General features: G+C 38.2%; 1 protein-coding gene across 1 annotated transcript in view; it reads right to left on the bottom strand.

Annotated features, from left to right (window-relative positions):
- Positions 1-25,758, bottom strand: part of LOC132774583 (uncharacterized) — a 196,708-nt gene that overhangs the window by 126,535 nt on the left and 44,415 nt on the right. The window contains exons 9-10 of the mRNA XM_067467513.1: positions 21,241-21,364; positions 17,682-17,921 (exon numbers count right to left, since the gene is read on the bottom strand). Coding sequence (XP_067323614.1) covers positions 17,682-17,921; positions 21,241-21,364 — 364 coding nt within the window. The remainder of the gene's footprint in view (positions 1-17,681; positions 17,922-21,240; positions 21,365-25,758) is intronic.

Here is a 25,758-nt window from a genome sequence, read left to right as displayed (position 1 = left end):
AAGGGTCAGGTAAATGATCTTGGAGGGCCATATTCAGCCCTCAGGCCTTAGTTTGAGGACCCCTAATCTAAGTCATTAAGATTTTGAACAATATTGGGCCCAGAACTGAACCCCATGGCAATCCACTAGTCACTCCTTTCCAGAATGAAAATGACCCCCCCCCCATTTATTTTATTGTTTGTAATCACTCTGGCAAGCCTGAGCTCATTTTGCATTTCAGCCTTATTAAGCTTTCCCCTACATATGTTGGTTATTTGTTTGAATTCCTATTTTGGAATTTCCCCTCTTTTCCATTTCTGAATCTTAGTTCAGTTAAAAGTTCTTTGGCCATTCATTCTGGTTGCTTTACATTACTCTTTTTTTTTTCTTGCTGGCCCTGCTTACAGTTGTGCCTTCAGTATCTCACTTTTAAGAAACTCCCATCCACCATTAACTCCCTTCTTTTTTAGTATTCCTTCCCATGGATTCACATTCAGTATTTCCTTAAATTTCCTGAAGTCAGCTCTGCTAACATCTAGAACACATGTTTGATTTCGATTAGTATTCCCTTTCCTCTGTATCATAAACTACAGGAGCACGTGGTCACTCCCACCTAAGGATCCAACCACTTTCACTCCATTGACCAGGTCCATTATTGCCTTTCTCCCAAAGAAAGACCCAAGTGACTTCCAAAACAATTCACTCCAAGGACCAAGCTTTCTGGTAGCCATTCAGATGTTCTACTTTATTATCACAAGCAAGACATGTTACCTGACTTAAAAGCTGCCCGTGAAAAATTGTATTAACCATTTTAGGATGCTAACTTTGGCCATATCTACACTAAAATCCAGCTTGAAGTTAACTCAAGGTATGGACAAAATGTACACCCACAATACAACCTCCAATTCACATCTAGCCAGAAATGGTGTATTAAAAACTCACTGGAAATTCAGGATCAAGGTTTAAAATCTGATACAGCTCCTCAGGGTTTAACCATGCAGTGCTGCAAATCAGAAGAAGCCTGTGGAGTGCTTGGCAGAGCAGGGTCAACACTTCAGGAGTTACAGAGAGAACCCACATAGAAATTAAATAAATGCCTTTTCTTGGCAAGGAAAGACTTGCATTCCCATGGGAATGTTTCATTTCAATGCCTTGCTTTTCCCCACTGCAGGTAAATGCTGATCAGTTGTTTTCAAGCACTGCTGGAGGAACAAAGAAAAAATGATGGATTCAGGTGGCTCTGAATCTGTGGAGCTTTGTGGACTCTGTCCCATCTTCCAACTGACTCCTGGGGTGCCTGCATAGGCACCCTGGAGTGAACCAGATTTTTAAAATCCTCATCCTGACCTAGATTAAATGGCTGTGTTGAAGCAGTCAACTTGAGTTTCACCTAATCTCTCTGTGTGAGCAATTTAGCATGTAAGTGTTTTTGCATTGAAACATAACTATGAGTTAGCACACCAGCACAATAGTGTTCTCAAATGCTAAAATGAATTAAACATGCACTTCTTCAGCTCATAAATTATAACTGAGCACTTTCTCTGCATCATGTATGTAGTGTCACTCCCATGCAGCTGCATATTTTACATGAATGATTTGTGAGTGCTTAAAATGAAACAGAAATTTCTACTGAATGATGCCATAACCTTGTGGCAGTTGCTATTATACCATTGATAGTATCAAGTTTCATTTAAACCAGACTTGCCATTTTCTATAAACAACCCAAGGGAAAGTTTAAAATATTATTTCCCAATTACTTCCAGAAATATCCTTAATCAAGCTATTTAGCTACTTGTTCCCCCAGGTGTGTGTGTGTGTGCAACAAGCTTTGTGTAAAATCAGTATGCTGGAGCTAGAATACACACTCTTCTCTTCATCTGCCCTCCCAAAAATGGACTATCTTCAAATATATTTAGCTATATTTCTGAAATGAAGTAGGGAAGGAAAGTGGTAGATATAGTTGGCTTATTTTAAGTTTGCCTCAAGATCAGTAGTTTTCTTTTCATTGTTATTTATTATCATATACACTCATTTATACATCTAAAAATTTCAGTCAAAAAGTTAACCCAAAGAACTGGGCTGACTTATCCATGGATCATTGTGAGTACTGTATCTTAGCTCTTATCAAAACAGGCACCATCCCTTTATCTGAGATAAGTGGTGAATAGCAAGAGCTTACTCCATCTTGGGATATCTTAAAAGAAGCTCCGACCCTCCCCACTCTTTCCAGCAAATTGCCAATATTGATTTTTTTTATAACACGAGGATAGAGATATTGTAGCAAGAGCCAGGTGCAACTGAGGGCCCTTCTACATAGGTCCTAAAATGCAGAAGGGAGGTTGGATAAATTACGTTTGCTGAAAATGTGTGCTGGATCTCATAAGCAGCTGAAAAATATGTGTTAAAAAGATAAACTTAAAATCTGATTTTGGCTGAAAAATGTGCATATTCACATCATTGTATATCCTTGCACTCAATGAAAACATGTGACTTCATTCTTATATGCTGGTGTGGACTGCTCCAGCACATGTCCACATTTTAAAATTGTGAAAGAGCTGATGAGGGTTGTAAACACATGGAGACACAGAGACACAAGTGGCTAAATGGAAGCACAATAGAAAAGCAATTCTCATGAGAACTCTCTGCAACCATTCCTTTGTTCAGATGTTTTTGAAATTAATCAAAGCTTGAATTGATACAGTGGGCACCAACATGAGAGGCAAGTGACACCAAAGGGAAAAGGGGTTCAAGAGCAAAAAAGTAAAGGCAGCAGGAGGGTGAGGAGAGGTAATGGCAAGAAATCTACTTATGTGTACATTCAAATATCCGGATCAGCACTTATGAGATCCAGCAAATCTCAAAGACTCTTTTTTTTTTAAAGTAAATTTTTGCCAGACTTCCCCTGCCAGGGGATTATTTAGAGGGCCTGACAGCTCTGTGTTTGGAATTGCTGATTTTTGCCACACTTATTTGTCCATGATTATCAGGCTGTCTGGAAGTGCCCTGAACCTCTGAGGTGGCACTGGTACTTTTACCTCTCTACAGAATGATCCTTGATTTATCCATGAGTCATATCAAAATCCATTTTGGTCTCAAGCCCAGCCCTCAGCATATATACAAGAGACTGACTTATACATTTTCATCTTATTTTTCCACAGAGGAGTTGAGGCTAGTATGGACTTTTCTTGCACAACAACTCTGTAAAGTAGTTCAAGATGAAAGACAGCAATGATACAACCATAAGCTTCAAGGCTATCCGATCATCTCAAAAGCAGGATAATTTTGTTTTTAAATAGTTTTAAAATTTGAATTTTAAAACACTTTTAAAAAGAGAAAAGGAAGAATGAAAGAAAGAAAGTTAAGAAAAGAAACTGTAAAAAAGAAAAATAGGGGGATGTCAATATGCTTTACCCAGAATGACTTGGGATTGGTATCTTAAGAATCAGATTTGCTGTTTCTCTCAAGTAATAAGGTTTCCTGATCAATGAAAGGTGGATAAACAACAACAACAACAACTTTATTCTTGTATCCTGGCACCATCTCCACAAAGAGACTCGGGATGGCTTACACATGGCACAAGTGTTGTTGTTATAATTTTATGTGACTTGTTTTATACTTTTGTACAATTTTTACCTGTTGTATGTAATATGTGCACCCTGAAGGGCCTTGTAAACCATCTTGAGTCCCCTTGGGGAGATGGTGGCTGGATATAAAGTTTATTAGCCATCTAAAAACCAAACATAAAGCACAATATAAAATACAATTGAACAAAACACACAGGCATAAAAAACAACAACTTAGAACTCAATTAAAATAGTACTCATCAACCAAATAGTGGTAAGCAACTGTAAGATGTGGCCAGGTTGTAAACAATAGGACAAGGGAATAGGATAAGTGAAGTTGTAACCGTGAAATGAGGGGATGAGATGAAGTGCAAGGCTTGTCAATCTTGTAATATAAACAACAGGGGTGTAGTGCATGAGGTGGGGTAGAGAATGACATCATTGCTCCCCAATAAGAATACCCCCCCTCAAAAAAATTTCCAGTATGCAATTAATTAAAACTAGAAAATTTAGACAAACAATTCAGACATCCAAAGAAAAGTATAGGCAAATCTACCCAGGGAATGCAAACACAACAAATGTAACAGTTTTAGATATGCATTATTTTTAATGTTTTGCCCTCTGCCATGCCAGAAATATGGAATATACCCTCTTTCTCCCCCCCCCCCTTCCAATAGTTACACCTCTGGGTATTTTAACTACAGTAAGAGCCATAGAAGTAGAAGTGAGATTCAACTGCCAGTATTTCAACCTTTTTATCCATGGAATTGGAGAATTATGTCTTTTTTCTCTTTGCTTCAGGCAGCAAAATGGCCAGCCACTAAAGCTGAGACCTTACAAACATGAGCTCTATTATTATATAGCTATTACCCCTTTCCATTTAATCTTTCTTGTTTCTCTTACTAATCCATCTCTTATGTAGTTACATAAACCTGGCATATATTGGCCTGAAATGCTCTTTAACCCAAATGGATGTTTTATGCACAGTTTATTGGCCTTCAAAAGACTTCTCAAGTTGTGCAGCAACTGAGCATAAAGGCACATAATTTCGCCTTGCTTTGTACTGAGTACTGCTATATTTAATTGAATTAAAACATATTGAGCTAAAATCATCTCTTGGTACTATTTCTGAAAATCAACTGCCTTATATTAGTTTTGTTGTCATATATTTTACTTCCCCATATGCCACCACATTTCAGTGTACAAAGACTCAAGAGAGAGAGGGAAAACACAAGACCCATTTGAATATTTCAAATTAGCAGGTTCAGTTTGGGAATTTTTCAGTGCAATCTGCTACCAACAAGTCCAACTTGCTCTTGGGTTTTATCACAGTTTTTAAAAAGGAGAGATAAATCTTTACTTTCTTTCTTTGTTGTTTTTCCCAAGAGTTGAACTTAGGAGAGTATTGCACAGAGCCCATTACTTTTACAGTCCCAAAATGACAAAACCCCAGTACGCATAAAGATGCGATTTTTGAACATCTGCCACTCAATTAGATCAGCCGCTACCAAATCCCAAACCTATATAGCATAACAATACAATCAAATTTCAATATTACTGAATTTGTGTCAAATTGTTCCTAATTAACCAAAAAAGATGAATTTTTCAGGCATTCAAATAAAGATTTTAAGACAGACAACCTGCCCTGTGAGACCATAGTTTTCATCAGGAAAATGCAAACTAAAACTAATGAATAAGATGTGATAGCTATTATTTCAATGAATATGATAGCACAGAAGATTAAATGAGGCAGATTCCCATTCAAAGTTTATAAGATGAATGGAAAACAATACGATGGAAGTAGATGGTAATAAAAACTTAAAGAAAGCAAAGGTTGAATCAATTCGCTGAATAGATTCAAATATACTGTTAGAAGTAAAAGTAAATTTGTGAGGAGGAGGACATTCACCAGCTTTTGTGTAGGTCTAAACTGGGAACAAGGATGTGGGGCAATACATGTACTCCAGCCTCTAATATTGTCATGCACCAGCAACTTTGCATGAAAGCCTGAATAAGGCTAATTGTTTTCAGTAGAATGCAGTTACAAAGCTTGGAGTCAGTAAGTAACTTTTTAATAGCCAAAGATCACTGTAAAAATATTACAGAATCACTATAAACAACCCTGTGGTTCATAGATTACAAAGTTATCCAATTATCAAAGTACACAACTAAACAATGGTAACCTGCATAATATATGTGTTATTTTATTTGTTATCCAGCGAACTTGTTCAGAGTAAAGGAGTTGGGGGTGGGGGAGAGAGATTTGTAATGTTTGTTTTGTAGACTGGGAGTAATTACAAAACTGAATATAACAATAGAAGAAATAATATAACTGAATATTTCAAACAGTTTGCATTTCCCTCATCACTAAAAATGTCCTCCAGGATTGAATTTTTGACTATATTTTTTACTCCCCCAAATTACAAAAGGTTCTGTAGGTCTGTTCTTAAGTTGAATTTGTTTGTAAGTCAGAACAGATACATTTTTAAAGTGTAACTCCAGCCAGATAGATAGATAGATAGATAGATAGATAGATAGATAGATAGAAGCTTTAAATAGCATAGGGAAAGGTGTTTGTTTTGCTCTCTATGCCCCTCTTCAGGAGATTTCACCTCACTTCCTGTCCCTTTGATAATTGTATTCTGGAAAAAGATGGCTTGTTGTGGAAACAAGGATTAGTGAGAAAGCCACAGTGGAGACACCTTTTCCTCATGATAATAACTCTTCCAGGAGTGAATTTTCCTTCCTAGAAGTAGTTTTCTCTCACTTTCTGTTGTCTCACCCCTATTCTTAACTATGAGCCATTTATAAGTCCAGTGTTTGTAACTCGGGGACTACTCACATATACAGTAATTTAGAAAGACAATAAAGAATGGTCTGCTTTGTCAATCACTTAGTGTTTTGGAACTCTGCCATTTTAAATGCCCTTCATACACATAATATGCCTTTGTTTCTTCTTTCATGTGAAGTTTTAATAATTTTGTTATCCAAGATATCTGCTAAACAAAAGGCATAACTAATAATAATAATAATAATAATAATAATAATAATAATTGCATTGAGCAAGAGAGCAAGCTGTTCCATACACTATTGGAAGTGGGCATGAACAGAATAATAAAACTAGCTTTTTCTATGCGCAGTTGCTAAGCCAAAGCAGTGCTTTGTAAAAGTGCTTTGTAAAAGTAAGTAAAGTAAATAAGTAAAGTCTGTGAACACCAACTGAATGTTACAAACTTGGGAAACATAGATTGGAAGACATTTGTAGAGAAGAGCTGGAGAGTTGTGATGGTTTTAGCCCTCTTCCGGTGCTTTCTTTAAAAAGTTTTATTTTACTTTGTTTTTCACCCTGCCCCTAACGTACCCAGGACATTTAATCCAGAAGTTACACCTTCCAGCCTTTTTTCACATTCCATATCTTTTATTCTCGGCAGCTTGAGGATGGAAATTTTGATAAGGAGAGCATTGTCAGGAAATGGTGGAGAACTCCTGCCTCTTATCACTGCTTTGACTATATTCTCTGCCATTTCCCTTGCCCTATTTTGGCAATATGTAACTCAAACATCTCACAATTACCATGTCACTTTGACTCTGATACAGCTAGAAAGGTAATTAGAGAGTCAGAAAGACCCTCAAAGATTAGAGTAAATCCTCTTTTCAGCAGTGGGGTGCAATGCGATGTAGGTCTGTTCAATGGTTAAAATAGCATTAGTCATAATTTCACAGGCAGTGCAGTAGAAATGGGCATGAACACCATCAAATATGACCTCTTGTCTTTTTAGATACAGGAAAATAATTGTTGCATCCTGTGTGCTTTGGCCTCTCCATCTGGTGCCAATTGCTTCAACACATCTGCTGCTAATATTTTTTCTCTTCTGTGACCAGCAGGGAGTAACAGCATTGCTATGCCTGTTCCTCACCATGACTAAATTATTTGCATCGTATCACTGCCCTTGGTTTCTTCTGAACTTTTGTATCTGGCCCTAACTTTGGAACCTGGCCTCTGTGAAAAGAAAGATACGTCGGGGTCAGATGATGTGGGGAAAAGAACAAGATCAAAGTGTATTTTTATTTCTCACTAAAACATAAGCTACATATGAAATATGTTTAAGGCTTATAGATCCAGCAAAATTTGAGAACTTGTGCACATTAAAGTCCAGCGAGGAACAATGACCTGTTGTACTAGCACGCATATGATTTTAGTTTAATCTAGGTATTGTAATATAGTATTTTAAATACAAATGTGATGGGGATATCTCAACTACAGAATGAATTGTGTGTCATTTTAAAGACTAGGAATCTTTACTATCCATATGCTCTTATGGTAAAGTATTCTTCATCAAATGCATGGCATATAGTGTATATGGATGAGTGAGTGGAAATTGAACAAGTACAAATATCCTGTCAGGCAGTTATGGTGTCATAAGATAGATCGAAGATCTAAGGTCTGGTAACGGTTTTGAATTCACATTTATGATCATGTCTCCTAAATCCATCTTGAAAGCCAGGCACATCTACCAATGACCTCATCACATAGGAACGAAATCGGCGGCACGTGCCAATTCACCTTCTCCTTTAAGACGGAGCCCTCTAGCTCTCATTACATGATGCACTGCAACTTCCAGAGGGGCTCTATCTTAAATGAGAAGATAAATTGGCACATGCTGCCATGGCTACAACACAGGAGGCTTCCCATGTTGTCTTGGATCAATGGGGAAAAGCTAAGCAGTGGACGCTTCCTCCCATGGGATGGGAATCGCCACAATTCTGGCAGCATGTGTGAAGAGGTTGCATGAAGGATTCTGCAGAGGTGACATGCAGGGATCTGAAGTAGGATGTGTCCAGCCCACTTGCACTAGTGAGCTTGGTAAAATATGGAATTGTAACTGAACCCAGTCCTGCTTCTTCTCATCACACTAAAACTCACTGGTGGGACTGGGTGGACATTGCGTTGACCTCTTTGGCAGCATGCAGGTCTTCTTCATTCAATAGCCTGGGTTGTAAGGTGATTTGAAGGGGACTGGGAGACAGAGTGTACACTAAAGACAAGATGGCACCAGAGGAGAAAGGGGACCTCCAGAATGGCTCCGAAGTAAACTCTTAATCTGAGCCAATCCTTCCCTCCCATACTTCCTTCCACCTTGACACTCCTAATTGGTGACTCAGGGTTTTGAAACATGCCCTGGGGGACCAATTGGTGTGATCTGGGCATGGAAATAGGAAAGGGAGAGGAAGACTGGGAAGAGAAATGCTGAGCACTATTGCTGCCATTATCATTGTGGCCTGAGAATGTAAGATCGGAGGTTTCCCCTCTAAGGAACTTCCCAACCCCTTACCCAGCACCATGGACATTGTCTCAGGTGGATGCAGGTGTCTTGCTTCTGTCTTTCTGGCTGCCGTTTTGCTGCAAGCCGCATAGTTGCTGTGCCACTGGCATTTCATGGCCCTACACTGCACCTTGCCGCCATCCCTGTCTGTCATTTTGTTCTAGCTGCCTTCCTGCCACCTCCCCGGTCATCTCTGCTGGGTTCTACCATTCCTTTCTCTTGAACTTGTTTGTTTGTTATTGTTTTTGTATAAGATGAGACAGGGACAGAGTGTTGCTAAGGGCTCAAAAAGGGAAGATGTGGTTCAAAATCAAGGGCAGGTAGGAAGGAAGATTGAAGTATAATGGGGGGTGGGGTGGAAGGGGCGGGTTCATTTTCAATTTTATTAGTTTTGATCTGTGAAATAGTAATAGTACATATTCTGATCATGGATGGTAACAGAGTAACAAGAACTGAGAGAATGTATGAGAAGCAGGTGGAGAGTTTTGGGAGTAGGGGTGGGGGCTATAATTGTGGTCCAGGGCAGGAGGTGAGGGAAAGATGGCAAAAGGCAGTTGAGAGGGTTCTTGCTGTCCCCAGGCCATATCAGACCACAGCTAGTCTGGATAACACAGGAAGCAAGTCCCCCGGGCTGAAATTGCTGCTGTTAATGTCAGATCAGTGAATGGTAAAGCAGCTTCCATCCAGGAACTGATCCAGGATGAGCACACCGACCTGGCTTGTATAACACAGACATGGTTGGATGTGGTGGCGGGGTTAATCTCACCCAACTTCGTCCACCAGGTTTCTGTGTGCAGCAACAAGCGAGGCCAAGGGGCTGGGGAGGAGGAGTCACAGTGCTCTATTGGAATACTATATATCTTGTGCAAGATCTTGGACTGTGCTTATTGCCAAAACTAGTCAAGTTATTTCCAACTTATGATGACACTAAGATGGAACTGTAACAGTCTTTTCTTGGCATATATTTTTTTAGAAAGGCTCCCTTTGTCTTCCTCTGAGGCGAAGAGAATTCTGATGGCCTTACATCACCTAGTGGGTTTCCATAGCCAATTGGGGAACTGAACCCTGGTCTCCAGATCAAACCAGTATACCACACTGGCTCTGAACATAAGTATAACCGCAATGAAACAGACGTTTTTCAGTTTACAAAATTCTTAAAAATACTCTAAAGTGACTTTTTGAGAGAAAATGCATTTTGAAAAACCTCAGTGTTTAAACTTTTTTTTCATGTGGATTTTTTTTTGGGAGGGGGGGGTGAGAAGGAACACCAGATGGGCTGAGAACAGACTATAAAATGTTTGAAAAGTATAAAGCAATGAGCAAAAAGAAATGTTGGGAGGGATTTATATATATATATATATATATATATATATATATATATATATGAAATATTTATATATGAAATATTGTTTTCAACCACAACTTTTCTGTTCTATTCATATATGTAATAATTTTGCTGAGTTCCACCATCAAGTCCCTTGATTATTGGGACTTTAAATGTTCCAACCTGGTATAGAAGAAGCTATGTCTGGTTCCTGTATTTCTTTTCTGACATCTCCTGGATTAGTATCATAAGTGAAGTTTGTTGAGGCACCAGCACTCTTTGGCAGACAAAGCTAAATACCTTGTAAAACTACAGCTTCCACTATTCCATAGCATTGAGCATCTGTACCATTATACATACATAACAAGGGTGATATTTTATTTGACTTTATAGGGCTTATTTCGGAGTAAAAATATTGAAGAAGGGAGATAAAAATAAAATAAATATAATTGCAAATTTTAACATCGTTAAAAGCATTGTGGCATCACATGATTCTTTATTATAACCAATCTTATTTTTTCCATAGCATGTCAAATACTTAGTTTAACCTATACTAAGGTTTTCTACATGCACATCTCAAAGTTGTAATGGAGTTTAGTGCAAGAATCGTAACAGTAAAATCAACACTTTTCCCCCTCTAGCTTAACCACTAATACTGCATTGTATTGCTATTAAAAGCATCTTAGTTCCTTTTCAGATGCTGACATAGAGAAAAAGAGGCACAGGAAATGTTAGTCTCATCATATTTTAAGAATTAATACCTTAGGTCATGTTAATCAGTTTCTGATATATGTAGCTTTCAGAAAGTACTCCAGGGGAAAAATGTGGGTGTGACTAATAATGACAAGGATATGAACTATATTTCTTATACTAATCTTGTTCTGAATATTACCAACGAACTGGACTGTAATATGGATTTAGGAAGCCATACATTAAAAAAAATAAAAACCTTTTGCACTGAAATGGATCATGCTTCCCTCCATTTCCTTCCTAAGCCAGAATCTTTAAACTTATTATTTTGGTGGCTATAATTTAAAATGAGTGCCAACATCACCTCAATGACTGGATGATAAGTGTCTTGAAACTTCAAGAGAAGCCACTAAATTTTTCACAGCATTTGGATTTCATTTTCAGTATAATAAAAATATGGTGCCCTTTTAATAATGAATAATAGATTCCTCCCACATTTTGATTTACATGCATGGATTAAATGTCATGTTTGAAAAGTTGCTATTTTATTCTCCCTGGGTTTGCCTAAAGTAAGGCAAAAAGGTATGCAGCTGGTCCGGCAACATTGCTACTTGGCCATATGAGCACATAAATATTAACTCTGGTGATATACTCTTTAAAAATCTAAAGATATATGAATCTCTTCCCATTAGCATCAGTGAACTTTATAGGAATATGAAATGGCCATGGCTGTATACAGACTACAGATTTTCAAAGAAGAGGCAGCATTTCATACCTCTCTTCCTCTTGTGTATATTTGTGTGTGTGTGCAGTCCAACCATGTAGCATTATTATTTGGGAGAAATGTATGAAATACAATGAAATGCAAAAGCTAAATACAAGCTGGCATGATAATATACATTAGACAATATGCTATCACCACACTGGTCAAATAAATAGCATACCAATACTGCTGTTGTGTTTTATTACTTTTTTTTGGATTTGTTATGTATTTTAAAAAGTTATATGTTTTCAGGAAGACAGTCTAAATTTTAATACATATGATGATATTCCTGCCCCTACACCTACAAGAGATACATTCCAAGACTTTGGGTGGATGTTAGCATTGTGTATTTTGGTCGAACTTCAATTCGTTTCTGCTGGCCAGATACTGATAGACCCCCATATCTGTTTTTCACATGCCTCCCAAAAACGGGCACACAACTGGATTGCTGTTTTTGGACCGCAGCTGGAAAATACAGCTAGATCCAGCCCATTGGCAGCAATGGGGGGCTCCCCGGTCTCCTCTTCTCATCTTTTTTAGGCAATGGTATCATTTGTCCTTATATACTTCATTAAGACCTGGATTAAAAAGTATGAGAATTAAGATACCACTCTTTCTACAATCCTCTCCCTTTGGTCTGTAGACAGGGGCGGCTCAACCCATTACGCAAAGTAAGCATTTGCAGTATAGTTGATTTTGCCCAGGGGTTCTCTTGAGGGGAAAATACACCTTGACATATGTGAGTTGTAGTTACTGGGATGTATAGTTCACCTACAATCAAAGAGCATTCTGAACTCCATTAATGGTGGAATTGAACCAAATATGGTACACAGAACTCCCATGATGAACAGAAAATATATATCAGTGATTGGTTGGGGGGAGGGGGCACCAAAATACTGTTTGCTTACTGTTGAAAATTACCTAGGGCCGCCTCTGTCTGTAGAGGAGACCTGAATTTAATGCTTCATTAAAGCAGTTTCTACTCTAGAGGAGACAGGTGCAACAGCCCCTCCAGCCATGTGCATACTTTTTTTTCTATTATCAATTATCAATTATCAATTTAGCATTCTGCTAAATTGTGTTTGTAGTGCCCCCATGTCGCCTGACAACTTATGGCAACTCCATGAATTTCATAGTTTTCTTAGGCAAGGAATACTCAGAGGTGGATTTGCCAGATTCTTCCTCTGATATATAACCCACTGCAGCTGACATTCATTGATCATCTCTCATCCAAGTACTAACCAGTGCTGATTCAGATTAGCTTCTATGATCAAATAGCATCTAATGCCTTTAGGTTTTTTGGGACCTTTTGAGGGAACCTTTTCAAGTTTTCTACATATCTGCTTTATCATTTGCAGCACTCTGTTGAACTCCAAAGTCCCCATATATTTTATACTATACTATGGACCTATTCAACATTACTTTAAAAAATGGAACATCTCCACATCTTTTGTAGAAAAGTAACCATCAAAATGACATTTTACTGCTCTTGTCTGACAGTTGAGGTTAAAAAGAACCAGAAAAGGAGAAATAGGGATGTGAAACTTGGGCAAAGAAAACTGATTAATGAATAAAAAATATTTCAGAGGAAAGGTCAGATGTTCAAGTTGAACTAGCCCCGGGGCAACTCTAGCTTACATGACCAGAACTTTCTGTATGCAGCAGGTAACCCATGCTGACACTAACTTTGTCAATGTTAAGGAGTTATTATTTTTGGAAGGAAATAGTATTCTGGAACAATATCTCAAATGTATTAGTTACAAGCATGCTGTCTTTCAACATCAGGCATGAACACTTATTTTTGACCTTATTTATGTTGTGCCCCAATTGTGGCTTTATAGCCAATGTAAACAAAATTCTACTCTTCATATTAAGCATCTGGTATTTTCTCTAGTAACAAATCCCAATAATCTAGCATTGCATTCCACCTATTCCTCCTCCTGCCCTTTCTGAAAAACTGTTTTAAAAAAACGATGAACAATGTTTTCCCTGAGAACTACTTTTTAATGCAATACAACTGTTTTGGTTCGCTCCTGACACGATATATAAATAAATCTATCTCTTGTCAGCACCTCTTTGTGTGTGTGTGTGTCTTTCTCTGTCTCTCTATTTCTCCCTCCACACATCCCTACAAATTTCTATTACCAATATAATGGCAACATCCAGTACAGGAAACAGCTTCCAAACAGGAAGGCTACTCCAAATGTTCATTCATTTCCCAGCTTGGTAATGCTGGATTGCCACTTCCACTCCCCCAGCTGCCAGGAATAGAAGGATTAACATAAAAACTCAGGAGAATGCAACTACTAAACTTGCAGTAACCCAGGTCATTTTGGATAGTATTAAAAAAATCTGGCTATCTTATTATGATGTCCATAAAATTCAAAGCTAGGAAAGGTTACTTTTATACAACAGAATCCACAGTCCTCCATTTATTTATTTATTTATTTATTTACCTTACTTATATACCACTGTTCTCAGCCTGAAGGCGACTCACAGCGGTTCACAACAAATACGAACAGCAAAAATTCAGTGCTACAGTATAGAAACAGTTAACAACCTAACACATTACACAATTAATAAACAGTTACTACAATACCCATTCACTGTCGTCTCGTCATCAAAAACATGTTCCAGATTCGTCATCCATTGTTCCATTCCAGTGTTCATTAACCAATCATTGCACTAATTATTGGAACGCCTGCTCAAACAGCCAGGTCTTCACTTTTTTGCGGAATACCATTAGAGATGGTGCTAGTCTAATGTCCGTAGGAAGGGCGTTCCACAGCCGAGGAGCCACCACCGAGAAGGCCCTATCTCTCGTCCCCGCCAGCCGAGCTTGAGAAGCAGGCGGGATCGAGAGCAGGGTCTCCCCGGAAGATCTCAAAGTCCTGGTGGGTTCATAGGCAGAGATGCGGTCAGATAGGTAGCTTGGGCCCGAACCGTTTAGGGCTTTAAAGGCCAACGCCAGCACTTTGAATTCAGCCTGGTAGCAGATCGGTAGCCAGTGGAGTTGGCGCAACAGGGGGGTTGTATGCTCCCTGCGCTCCGCTCCTGTTAAAATCATGGCTGCCGAGCGTTGGACTAGTTGGAGCTTCCGAGCTGTCTTCAAAGGCAACCCCATGTAGAGAGCATTGCAGTAGTCTAAACGGGATGTAACCAGAACGTGGACTACCATGGCCAAGTCAGACTTCCCAAGGTATGGGCGCAGCTCATGATTATCATGAGATTATGGGAATTATGGTTCAAGGAAATTATGTCTCCAAGATCCAATATAAACACAATCTCAAACCTAAAAGTAATAATTGTTAAGCCTGCAAGCTCCATCAAAAATATCATCTCATCAACTTCTGATTGCCATTGTGGTATTTAATTAACAATGGCCATTCAATCAACCAGTACATATGACTTTAAATAACACACAAGACTGTGACCAGCACACATACACGCATGGGTCAAAATCATTCAGTTGTGAATTAGCTTGTGCTTATCACACACAGCTCTCCCATATCAAATGATTCATCGAGTTGTTGACATTTGCCTGGCTGCTGTACTGAATGACACAACCATCCTGCCCCACGTGGCATGGTTAAGAAACAAAATAGATGTGTCTCGGTCTCAAAACAGAGCCTCGAGTGTACTTGGGTATATTCCAAAATAATCTAAATGCTGCTTTTTTAGCAAATGGAGGTCAATGAAGCTCAAAACTCAGACAAGGATTTGGGCATTCATGTGTTCATATACACCCACTTGTTCATTTATTATTCTAAAGCTACTTTGCCCAAATCAAATTACATAGCTGACAAGCTGCATAGATAAGAAACATGCAGGAAAAATCTAAACTTGGCGGACAATACTGTATGATATAGCATATCATGCATTTGGCAATTTTTAAATGAATGAATTAGGTTGCATTGTAGGGGTGAAAGAAGGAAAGAGCATGCACTAAAGCTGGAATGTTAAGTCTGAAAAATTAATTTGATGGTGTTATGTATTAGAAATTGGGGTGGAGAGGATAATTACCACCAACCCTAATAATTGAAAACATTTTATTGAGTGATCATTAGTTAATTCATTATTAAAACATACATTTCCAGAGCCAGACATGGTTTTTACAGGGAATGGCAAGGAGACTGTCATTGTTGACCCTAAGGGTACATTTTTATTATTGGTGCCTTCAAAAAGTCTCTTCTTCTCCTTATAAAGTTGTCCTCTCAACTTTTTTACCTTGGGGAATATAAAGCCCATAATATGATTATTACTTGAGAATGGTGAAAGTTCAACTCATCTAGAAATGGTCAAGTTGGAAAAGACTGTTCTATAGCATGGAACCTCACTTACTACTGTTCAGTTCAGCCTTTTTGCTAATTTGCATTTTTCTTCTTTCTTCTCTCTCACCAATATGTATCCTATTCAATTCTACTCCAAACACAGTGTTTGCTTAAGATTAATAAGTGGGATGTTTTAATGTTAGTGAGGAAAGTTTTAATTTCACACAAATCCATACTAATGCAGTGCAATTTTTGCCATTAGTGGCTTGCTTTGTTTGTGTGTGTGTCGGAAGCGACGAGAAACTGCAAGCTACTTCTGGTGTGAGAGAATTGGCCGTCTGCAAGGACGCTGCCCAGATGTTTTGATGTTTTAGTATCCTTGTGGGAGGCTTCTCTCATGTCCCCACATGGGGAGCTGGAGCTGACAGAGGGAGCCCATCCATACTCTCCCCAGATTCAAACTTCCAATCTATCAATCTTCAGTCTTGCCAGCACAAGGGTTTAACCCATTTATTTATTTATTTATTTATTTACGACATTTATATGCTGCCCTTCTCACCCCGAAGGGGACTCAGAGAGGCTTACAAGGTATATATACATACAATATATTATATTATTAGCATAGTACAATATCAATTTTAAATATTGCTATATTGTACTATACCAATTATATTGTAATATTATTAGTAATATTACATGTAATATAAATATATAATTATAATATCATGTTATTATTAGTATTATATTGCATTACATTATAATATTATAAATATTATATGTTTATACACCGGGGGCTGGCTAACAATGATCAAACTGTTAATCTTCATCAAAAAGGTTTTGAATGCTTCTGAGTACATTCATAACAATTTTACACATAAATGGATACCATCTCTGATTCCCAATTTCCTATCAAAACCTACATTTTGCAAAGACTACTCCTAAACAGGCATTTCCTTTTAATGGAAAAATACATATAGATAAAGCTATAGTTTTAATTACGGTAGTTGTATCTTTGGTTCCAAGTTCCAGTTCTGCCAAATCACTCAGAGTGTGAGATATACTCAAGAAGGTGTAAATCAGTGGTTCCCAAACTTATTTAGCCTACCCCCTGGAAATCAATTTTTCTAAATCTTCTCTTCTTTCTTTTATGCTTTCACCACCCCCTTAAAGTTATTCATCACCTCCAAATGCACCTGTGGCCATTACCGCCCCCGCCCCCCCGCCCCGGATCGCTGCAGCACCCACCAGGGGGTGATAATGCCCGCTTTGGGAATCACTGGCATAAATGAATGGGTCAGGGTGGGACAGAGAAAAAATGAAATAAGAGTTTCAAAACACTTCCCTAATTAATTATCCAAATGTAAAACTTTGAGCAATAATAACGATTACAAAGGTGTTCATGAGAATCAATTCTGTACAATTGGGTAGAACATAGGTTTGGCTAAAATAAATGTTTAGTTCCAAACTAAAGCTCTACTCATACCAAACTGCTCCTGCAGGTAAGTCATTGCAGGTTGGGCAGAGAGCATAACAGAGAACATTCTTACTTCAGCTGTTCAAAATCAGTTCAAGGTACTAAAGTAGAAGAATCTTGCACTTTCCAGTAGGCTCAAGTGAAAGCAAACTACTGCAACCTCTTCTAAAAAATCAATTCCTTCTCGTGAATAATGCTTGTTATATTGACCACATTCAGATGTTGCTTAGCTACATGTGTCCCATGTAAAATGTTGGAAGGTATGAGAGAATATAGACAAAAAAGTAACTTACTGTGTGAAGACTTTGGTCAAAACAGATCTCCACATCGTAAAAGTTGCCACTATGTCTGACTGGTAGTGAGGTCCCAGCCCATTGCTGACCTTCCACTTTGGACCAGGAAAGTAGTTCACCACCAACTTGCCCACGAAGGGAAACCTTGAGAATGTAGCTTCCTTGTGGCACTTTGTCTTTAATACCCCTTATACATTTAAGTTGGATTTGAATGGGTTGAGGTTTTGTAGACCAGTTGATCTAGGAGAAAAGGGGGTATTAATGAGTAGGAAAAAGAGAAGACCAGCCCTCCTAGTAGGCAAATATTCAAAATATTCAAAAACAAGGGCTTATACAGTCATTATATTATTTCTTTATTTGATACTGTGTCTTTTCTGCAAACCGGGAGAAATACAATGCAATTCACAGGTCAATTAAAGACAAGCCACAATATATTAAACACAGAGAAAATTATATAGTTGGTCATCCTCATTTGCAGATTTGATTAATCAGAGTTTTGAATAAACTGTTCTCCCTAGGTCCTCAATGGTCAACTTCTGCCAGTTGGTCATGCTGGAGGACCTAGAAATTATTTGGGAGAACACTTCTTAGGTATTCTCTAGTCCTCCAGTGCAATTCTATGATCATACTAAGGCAGACTTTGACTATAGACTTGTGCTGAGAACCTTAGTAATTTCTAGAAAAGTGTCCCTTGGCTAGTAATAGCCATTTTAATTCAAAGCTCTGACATTTTCAGCAGTCCTCTGCCCCTAAGTTAAGAAGGCTGGCTATAATATCAAAGCCTAATTAAATGGATCATCATATTAAAACAACAGCTATATGAAATACAATTTTAAAATATGAAGTGATAAACACATATGTAATAAAGTAGTCCTCAAAGCCAATATGGGTGGGTTTAAGAAGTGAAATCCATATGAAACAATATAGTCTGAGCCCCCAGAATCTCAATAGTGTTGGGTCAGTCTGCGGTCAGTCTGAGGAACTGCCTATATGCTCATCTGTCTAGCTCATGAGTTGACCGGACATGCTTTAGGGCCTCTTCTAAGGGATTCAAATTCAGAAAAGGCTTGCAGGGAAGCAGGAAACCTTACAAACATCCTGGCCCCAAATTGTATAGAGCTTTATGGGTCCAGTGAAGTGATCTTAGGAGGAAATTAGAAACCAGTTCTAATTTCTAATATGGCCTCAAAAGCACACTTCAAATACACCAGATAACTCACTTTGCATTAGCTGTACCTTCCAAACACTTTTCAAGAGCAGACCCAGACACATCAAATTATAGGATATAAATTAGGGGTCCTATACACCAGTGAATTATTGCAGGGTCAGCTAGTGCAGTGGATATCTTCAAGGCCCCCAGGTACATTTTTGTTCTGGACTGGATCCAGCGGTCCACAAACTGTGCACAACCAATGGCAGTAGTAGAGGGGAGGCTATATGGTTCAACTAGTTCTTAACCCATTCAACTTGGCTGTCATCTTGCCTTCCCTGCAGATGACCACAGAGTTCCCAGTGATTGGGGGCATCCCAAGCTGAAATCAGCAGAACCCCCCTTGTTTATGATCAGGGAGAAAGTAGGGACAATGTCTCAGAGCTCCACAGCCATCTGCAGTGGCAATAGTGACACAGGCCCAATTCATACCTTTTTCCTTGCATTGATGAACACAGAGAATAATAATAATAATAATAATAATAATAATAATAATAATAATTCATATCCCATCTCAGCTCTCCAAGGGGACTTGGGGCAGCTTACAGCAATGTGAATAGTAAACAATAAAACAAATAACCAATTTAAATTAAACTAACAAAAGTAATGAACAAAATCAATAAAAGTGAGTCAAAACATTTTAATTAGCACACATCATCTATAAATAAACAGGGGTCATCCATAAATAAACAGAATAAAGAGGATAGTGGTGGCAGCTCATGTGGACAGTGGACCACATATAAATAGGCAGTTAAAAACATTATTAACAATAATATGGCTGCATCCAAGTTCGATTTCACATTCAGGGACTTAGTCCAAAGCCTGTCCAATATCAGTTCACATACATCAACTGCGATTGCTGCTAAGTCTCTTTTCCAAATGCCTGGTCCCAAAACCATGATTTGAGCTTTTTCCTGAAGGAAACTTGAAAAGAAACAAAAGGCTGACTCTGTTGGGTTTTCAGTAAGATTCCATGGAATTTTCCATGGATTTCATCTTGCTTCTTTACAGAGTACAAAACTGGGCATCTGCTATTGCAGTGAAGTCACTGTCTTTCTAAATCATCTCTGTCATAACATAAAATATTTTTCTTCTATATTCATTTCCATGATGAGAGAAGGTTATTTAAAATTGCATCCCAGAGCACACATCCTATTATTTTAATGTGCTTTGCTTGATAGAATATTCCAAAGTCTCATGATCTACCCTGTAGTGACCAATAATCCCTCTCTTTTTAAAAAATAAAAAAAAAAACATTCTACCTTGGATTTATAATGGAAGAGACAGCATATTTCCATATAGATGGAAAGCTCATGGAGTTAAATTAAGCAGTTAAGTAAACACTTGAAGTAGTTAAACCTCTTTTGTTTTTGTTTTTCTCAACACCATATTTAACAAACTAATCTGAATGACAATTATTTTCATTTAAATTAGAAAAATCTTAATTAACAATGAAGATTTAACCTTAATATTTTGGCATCAGAATCATGCATATATATATATATATATATATATATATATATATATATATATATGAGAAAATTAACATCATGTGAATGAATAAATAAGACAATCTTTCTAAAACCTCAAGGCAGGATTACTGATGCAGGCAGACTGAGTTATTAAACACATTCTAAATTAAACGCCTCTATGAATTTTATACTGAAATATATTTTGATAGTTTTGCATGCCAAATGTGACATTTTATATTTTAGATTCATCTTCTGTAGTAATTTTGGAAATGTCATACAAACAAAGATTTTGTCATTTACCAATGGAATTACTATGCATGGCCAGTTAGCCTCCTCTCTTTCTGGCTCTTCTAGTTGTTTCAAGTCAGCAAGCCATAAAAAATCTTTATCTCTCTGAAACACAGCAATTTGGAAGATAATCGAATAGTGACTGGGGGGCAAAAACGCCAGTCTGAGGAATTATACCACAATCTCTCTTGCTTTTACAACCTTCCCTCAAAGCGAGTGTCAGTTGAGTAGGAAAAGGAGATAGGAGATTCATCATATCTCAAGCTTGTCTCATTTACATGGTGGCAGGGCTGCCGTTCCACATCTCTTACAGGAAAGACTGCTTGGCCGGTGCTGACAAACTGTTTTGAAGAACTCCAACCTTGCCCAAATGATTCATAGTTAATGCTTTCAGACATCCCTGTTTAAGCATGTAGTTGCATCTATTGGAATTGCATGCATTTAAGCCTGCTAAAATTCTAAATTAAAAAACCAGGGTAAGGACAGGATTTCATGGAAGGGAATCGATACAATTGATTTACATTTTGCAGGTTTTTTAAGGGGGGAAAGCACCCAGTCTATCACACAGACACCCACAGAAAAGACTCACCTTCCAACCACGAGCCATTCCTTCATTTGCTTCATTATTCACTCCTGCAAGGTTACTCAACTTGGTTTCAGTCCTCTCTTGACAGGCTATTCGTGCTGCTTTCAGTGCCTGACTTTCTTGCTTGCTTCAATGACAAACAAAGAATAAATGGAGGGGGTTAATAAAATAAAGTGTTGACCCTTGAAATGCACATGCATCTCTATGCATTCCTTCAATATATCACAAGAAAGGCAACAGTGGAATAAATGTTACTGCATGTTTGAGGTAAGATAACATTTAGGTTTTGTGATGAGGCAAAGGAATAAAAACAGGATCACATCTAACTGCACAATTCATTTTTGTCAGCTTGGATGGGTGCCCAAAACACCAGAGGTCACAATCCAGAAAGCCCTGCAAGCTCAAGTTGGCTGGACTATGGCCACAAGGTTTCACTCACAGCACCCAGAAAGCAAAAGCAAGCTTGTTCCACCAGATGGACTGGGCTGGCACAGAAGCAAAAGCACAGCATGGAAATAAAGCAAAAGCATCCATCTGGCCATAGAGGTTCCAAATTCAGGAAACTGGAACTGAGGCCAAGGGAGGCTGGTAGTCTACATATCACTTGGATGGTTAATCTCCTCTGAATTTTACTCTGAAGTTTGAAGGAGCTATCCATGGTAAACTCTATTCACAAAATAGGTTCTGTACCTTGGATAGCTCTTTTTAATAAGTTCAGACTAGAGTGGATTCAGTGTTGTATGGACATGGGCACTGCCACTGTCTGGGACCTTATTCCCTAGTTCTTGATATCTCCACAGTCATAGTAGAAAGTTATTTTAGTCCAAAGCTATATCTGCACGCTACATTTTGAGCTGTCATTTCCCACAGGTGAAGTGAGGACTCTGTCAAATTACCATCTTCCACCTAGGATGGATAGAGTTGGTGGTATGCACGATACAAAAGAGTATATCAACTAAGCTTAAATGATATATTCATTTTTCCACATGCTATGATATCTTAGCTTTTCTGTGTCGATAGTGTGTTGAATCTTTCAGCCCTTCTCTTATGTCCTTGCTTAAATCTCCACCATCCAAATGCTGAAAAATGAGATATGAATTAGAGAAGGTGTAGTAAATATTGTATAAATTGGACATCTGCTTCATCTCGAATATGCAGAGACCTTGAAAACATTATCATGCAGGCTCAAGGATAGCTGCACATCTTCAGAATCTAAAGCGATTTCTCACAGTGTTCTAGACTGAGTAGGTCTTTTTTAAAGCTAACTAGTCTTGCCAACTCAGAACCAAGCCAAGATTACTTTGGATTACAACACTGATAGCTCATAACATAGAATTGTTGTTAGGGAAACCAATCCTCCACTAGCAGTTGTACAGATTGCACTTAAACTGAGATGGAACAAGGTGCTCCATGACAGGTGGCTGCTGATGTCATAGTCTTTGCTAATCAAAATATCCTGGGGCTTCCATTCAATGAGACCTGACTGCACAGCCCTAGTCACTTACAGTTAGAAAGGCCTGTGATGATATTTCATCTTTTTCTCCATAGCATTTCCTTGTTTTCATGGCAAGCAAGGGAGGGAAAGGTGGAGGGAATTAAGGAAAACTCGGGAGGTTTACAAACAAGAGAATACGTGGCAAAATTCAATGAGTGGAGCAGGTGATAGAGTGATAAAAGAAGTCCTCCAAAATCATTCTAAGTCATGGCTGCATACTTTTAAAAAAATTAGAAGCATAAGAGTGAAGTGTGCCTCTAATTTTAATTTTTCAGGGTGAGGGGGTAGCAAGCTTTCTTCAATAGAAGTATGGGAAAGGTACCCTAAATAAACATCTCAGGATTTTGTGGCATTCCTTTCTTCCTTGACCTGAAGGTTAGACAAAGCTTAACCTAATTGCCCTAAAAAGGGAATTAAGGGAACTTATATTGTGAACTTTACCATTTAATTCCTGCAGCTGAATCATCTAAGAAAATCTCTTTTCCCAGGAAGAATGGTGAGGTTTGAAACTTTGTACTTATTTAGTTTGCTCACGATGGAAATTATTTCACTTAATTTGGTTAGAGCTACATTGACACAAGGGTTCATTAGGACACCCATTTGCCTGCAATTCAATTTAAAATTAAATACACTTTGTTGTGGATTTTATTACTTTTAAACTACTGTATCTATTGCCTTTATTAGCAGCTATTACACAATTATGAAGGTAAACAGTCTTCATTACTCTATTTGATCTCTTTTAGGGGTACAACATTTCTCTCTCTCTTTTCTCTAGAAGTTACAAATGGGAAAGCATTAGGACTGGCCAGAAACAAGAGATTTTGGCCAAAACAATCATGGTACTCAACCACTAAATCAAGGAGAAACATTTTCATGTGATGGCTCTTCCATGAATCTTGCTTCTCTAAACAATTTCACACCACATTCTGAAATGAAATTAATAGGATGCTACTGACAATTTCTCATCTATTCCTTCCCACCCATTGCAGATTGATATGATACTCCTTTATACCTTTTGTTACTTTTTTAGGAACACATTTTTATTAAAAAGGAAAAAAAATATTTATTTTCCATTTTTAACACAAAACAAACTTAAGTAGGTAATGCTTGAAATTTGGGTTGAGTAGAACAGCAACTTAGTTTTTTTAATTTTTTTTTACATGTTTCTTGTGTTCTGTACTCTTTATGTGCAGGGGATATATCGCACATGGGTATATTCCTGCAGTAGAAATATCTCCTGACAAAGAGAATGTTCTCTTTTCAAAAATGGTTTTTATTGATGAAAATAAATTATCACAATATCTTTTTAAAAGGAATAAGGGAAGAGATAGGGGATATTTTATTTATCATATCATCCGCAACCAGAACATTGTATTACATTTCTAACAGAACAAAACAAACAAACAGATAAAAAAACAAAACACAAATTTTGCAAACTTGGTAGCTGATTAAATGCCCTTTGACCAGTATCTGGCCACTTGGAGTGCCTCTGGTGTTGCCGCAAGAAGGTCCTCCATCGTGCATGTGGCAGGGCTCAGGTTGCATTGCAGCACGTGAGGTAGGGGATAAACATAACTCAACAACCACTGGGTGAATTGACACTAAATTTGGACACAATAAACCTATCAGACCAACGAGTGACCATCACTCATTAAAACACTGAAAAACACAGCAGAAGGGACTTAAAAAGCAAAACAAAATACATTACAATGCATGCGCAGAACCCCCCCCCCCCACTATATATATGTGTGTGTGTATATATGTGTGTGTGTGTGTGTATTCAAACACACACACATACACAGATATACACACATAGAACACATATACATAGACTGGGCCACAGCAATGCATGGCAGGTGACAGCTAGTATAATGCAACTATCAAAGAAAAAAGAAAAAAACTCTAATAACTGCTACTTTCTATGGATATGGGTTAGGGTAAGTTAGGGAAGGAAAAATTTAACCTCCAATCTTTTTCTTCATGGTTTATATTATCTTTGTTTCATCCTTTTTGATCTCTGCTTCCCCTATTCGCCCTTCTTTCATGTAAAATAGTTGTCTTCTTTATCTTTCATTACATTTTATTTTCATTCTCCTTTTTTCTTGCATCATGTATTCTTTGATAGGTGTCTGATTTGTTTTTTATTTTAGGTTTACTTTGGTGTTAGCTAATAGTTGTGTTAGTTTGTCCATATTCATTATTTCTACTATTTTCAGCAACCATTGTTCTGTTGAGGTTATTCCTTTTGTTCTCCAATTTTGTGCATAGATTATTCTAGAAGCCGGTACTAAGTAGTTAAAAAGTATATCTATTATTCCCAGTGAAAAGTATTTCGGTTTCTCAGTTCTTGTGGGTTTTTTCGGGCTATATGGCCATGTTCTAGAGGCATTTCTCCTGACGTTTCGCCTGCATCTATGGCAAGCATCCTCAGAGGGTGAGGTCTGCTTGCCATAGATGCAGGCGAAACGTCAGGAGAAATGCCTCTAGAACATGGCCATATAGCCCGAAAAAACCCACAAGAACTGAGTGATTCCAGCCATGAAAGCCTTCGACAATACATTATTTCGGTTTCAGTTGTATTTTTATATCCAATATTTTCTGAGTATTTTCCATGCACCTCTTTCTCACTCCATCTGCAGTTCTCAAATAGCCTTCTCAGTGTGGCCCCACTCTTCTCCTGCTCCCATGTATAGCTGGTAGAATGGTGAAAAGCATCACCACCAGTACAGCCCATGCATCATAATAGCATTACCTTGCAGGAGCCACTGAGAGCCCCAAAGGATGTCAGCATTTCCATGTGGTGGCTATGAGGATCAACCCTCTTCACTAGACGGCTTCCCACTCTCTCCCACATGACCATTGGGGGAGAGGCAGGGCAGATGAGACAACTGAGACTTCTCCATTGCCGACTATGAAAGCCATCAACAGATGACCATCCTCACTTTCTTGCCCCCATCCTTCTTGCAAGCCTTTCTGGTGGGAGGAGGTGGAGGAATAACTTAGTGTTACACATGCATCAATGACTA

The sequence above is a fragment of the Anolis sagrei genome, chromosome 4, assembly GCF_037176765.1.
Source record: "Anolis sagrei isolate rAnoSag1 chromosome 4, rAnoSag1.mat, whole genome shotgun sequence".
NCBI lineage: Eukaryota > Metazoa > Chordata > Lepidosauria > Squamata > Dactyloidae > Anolis > Anolis sagrei.
The sequence above is the reverse complement of the archived record's forward strand: the minus strand, read 5'-3'. Positions and strand labels throughout refer to the sequence as shown.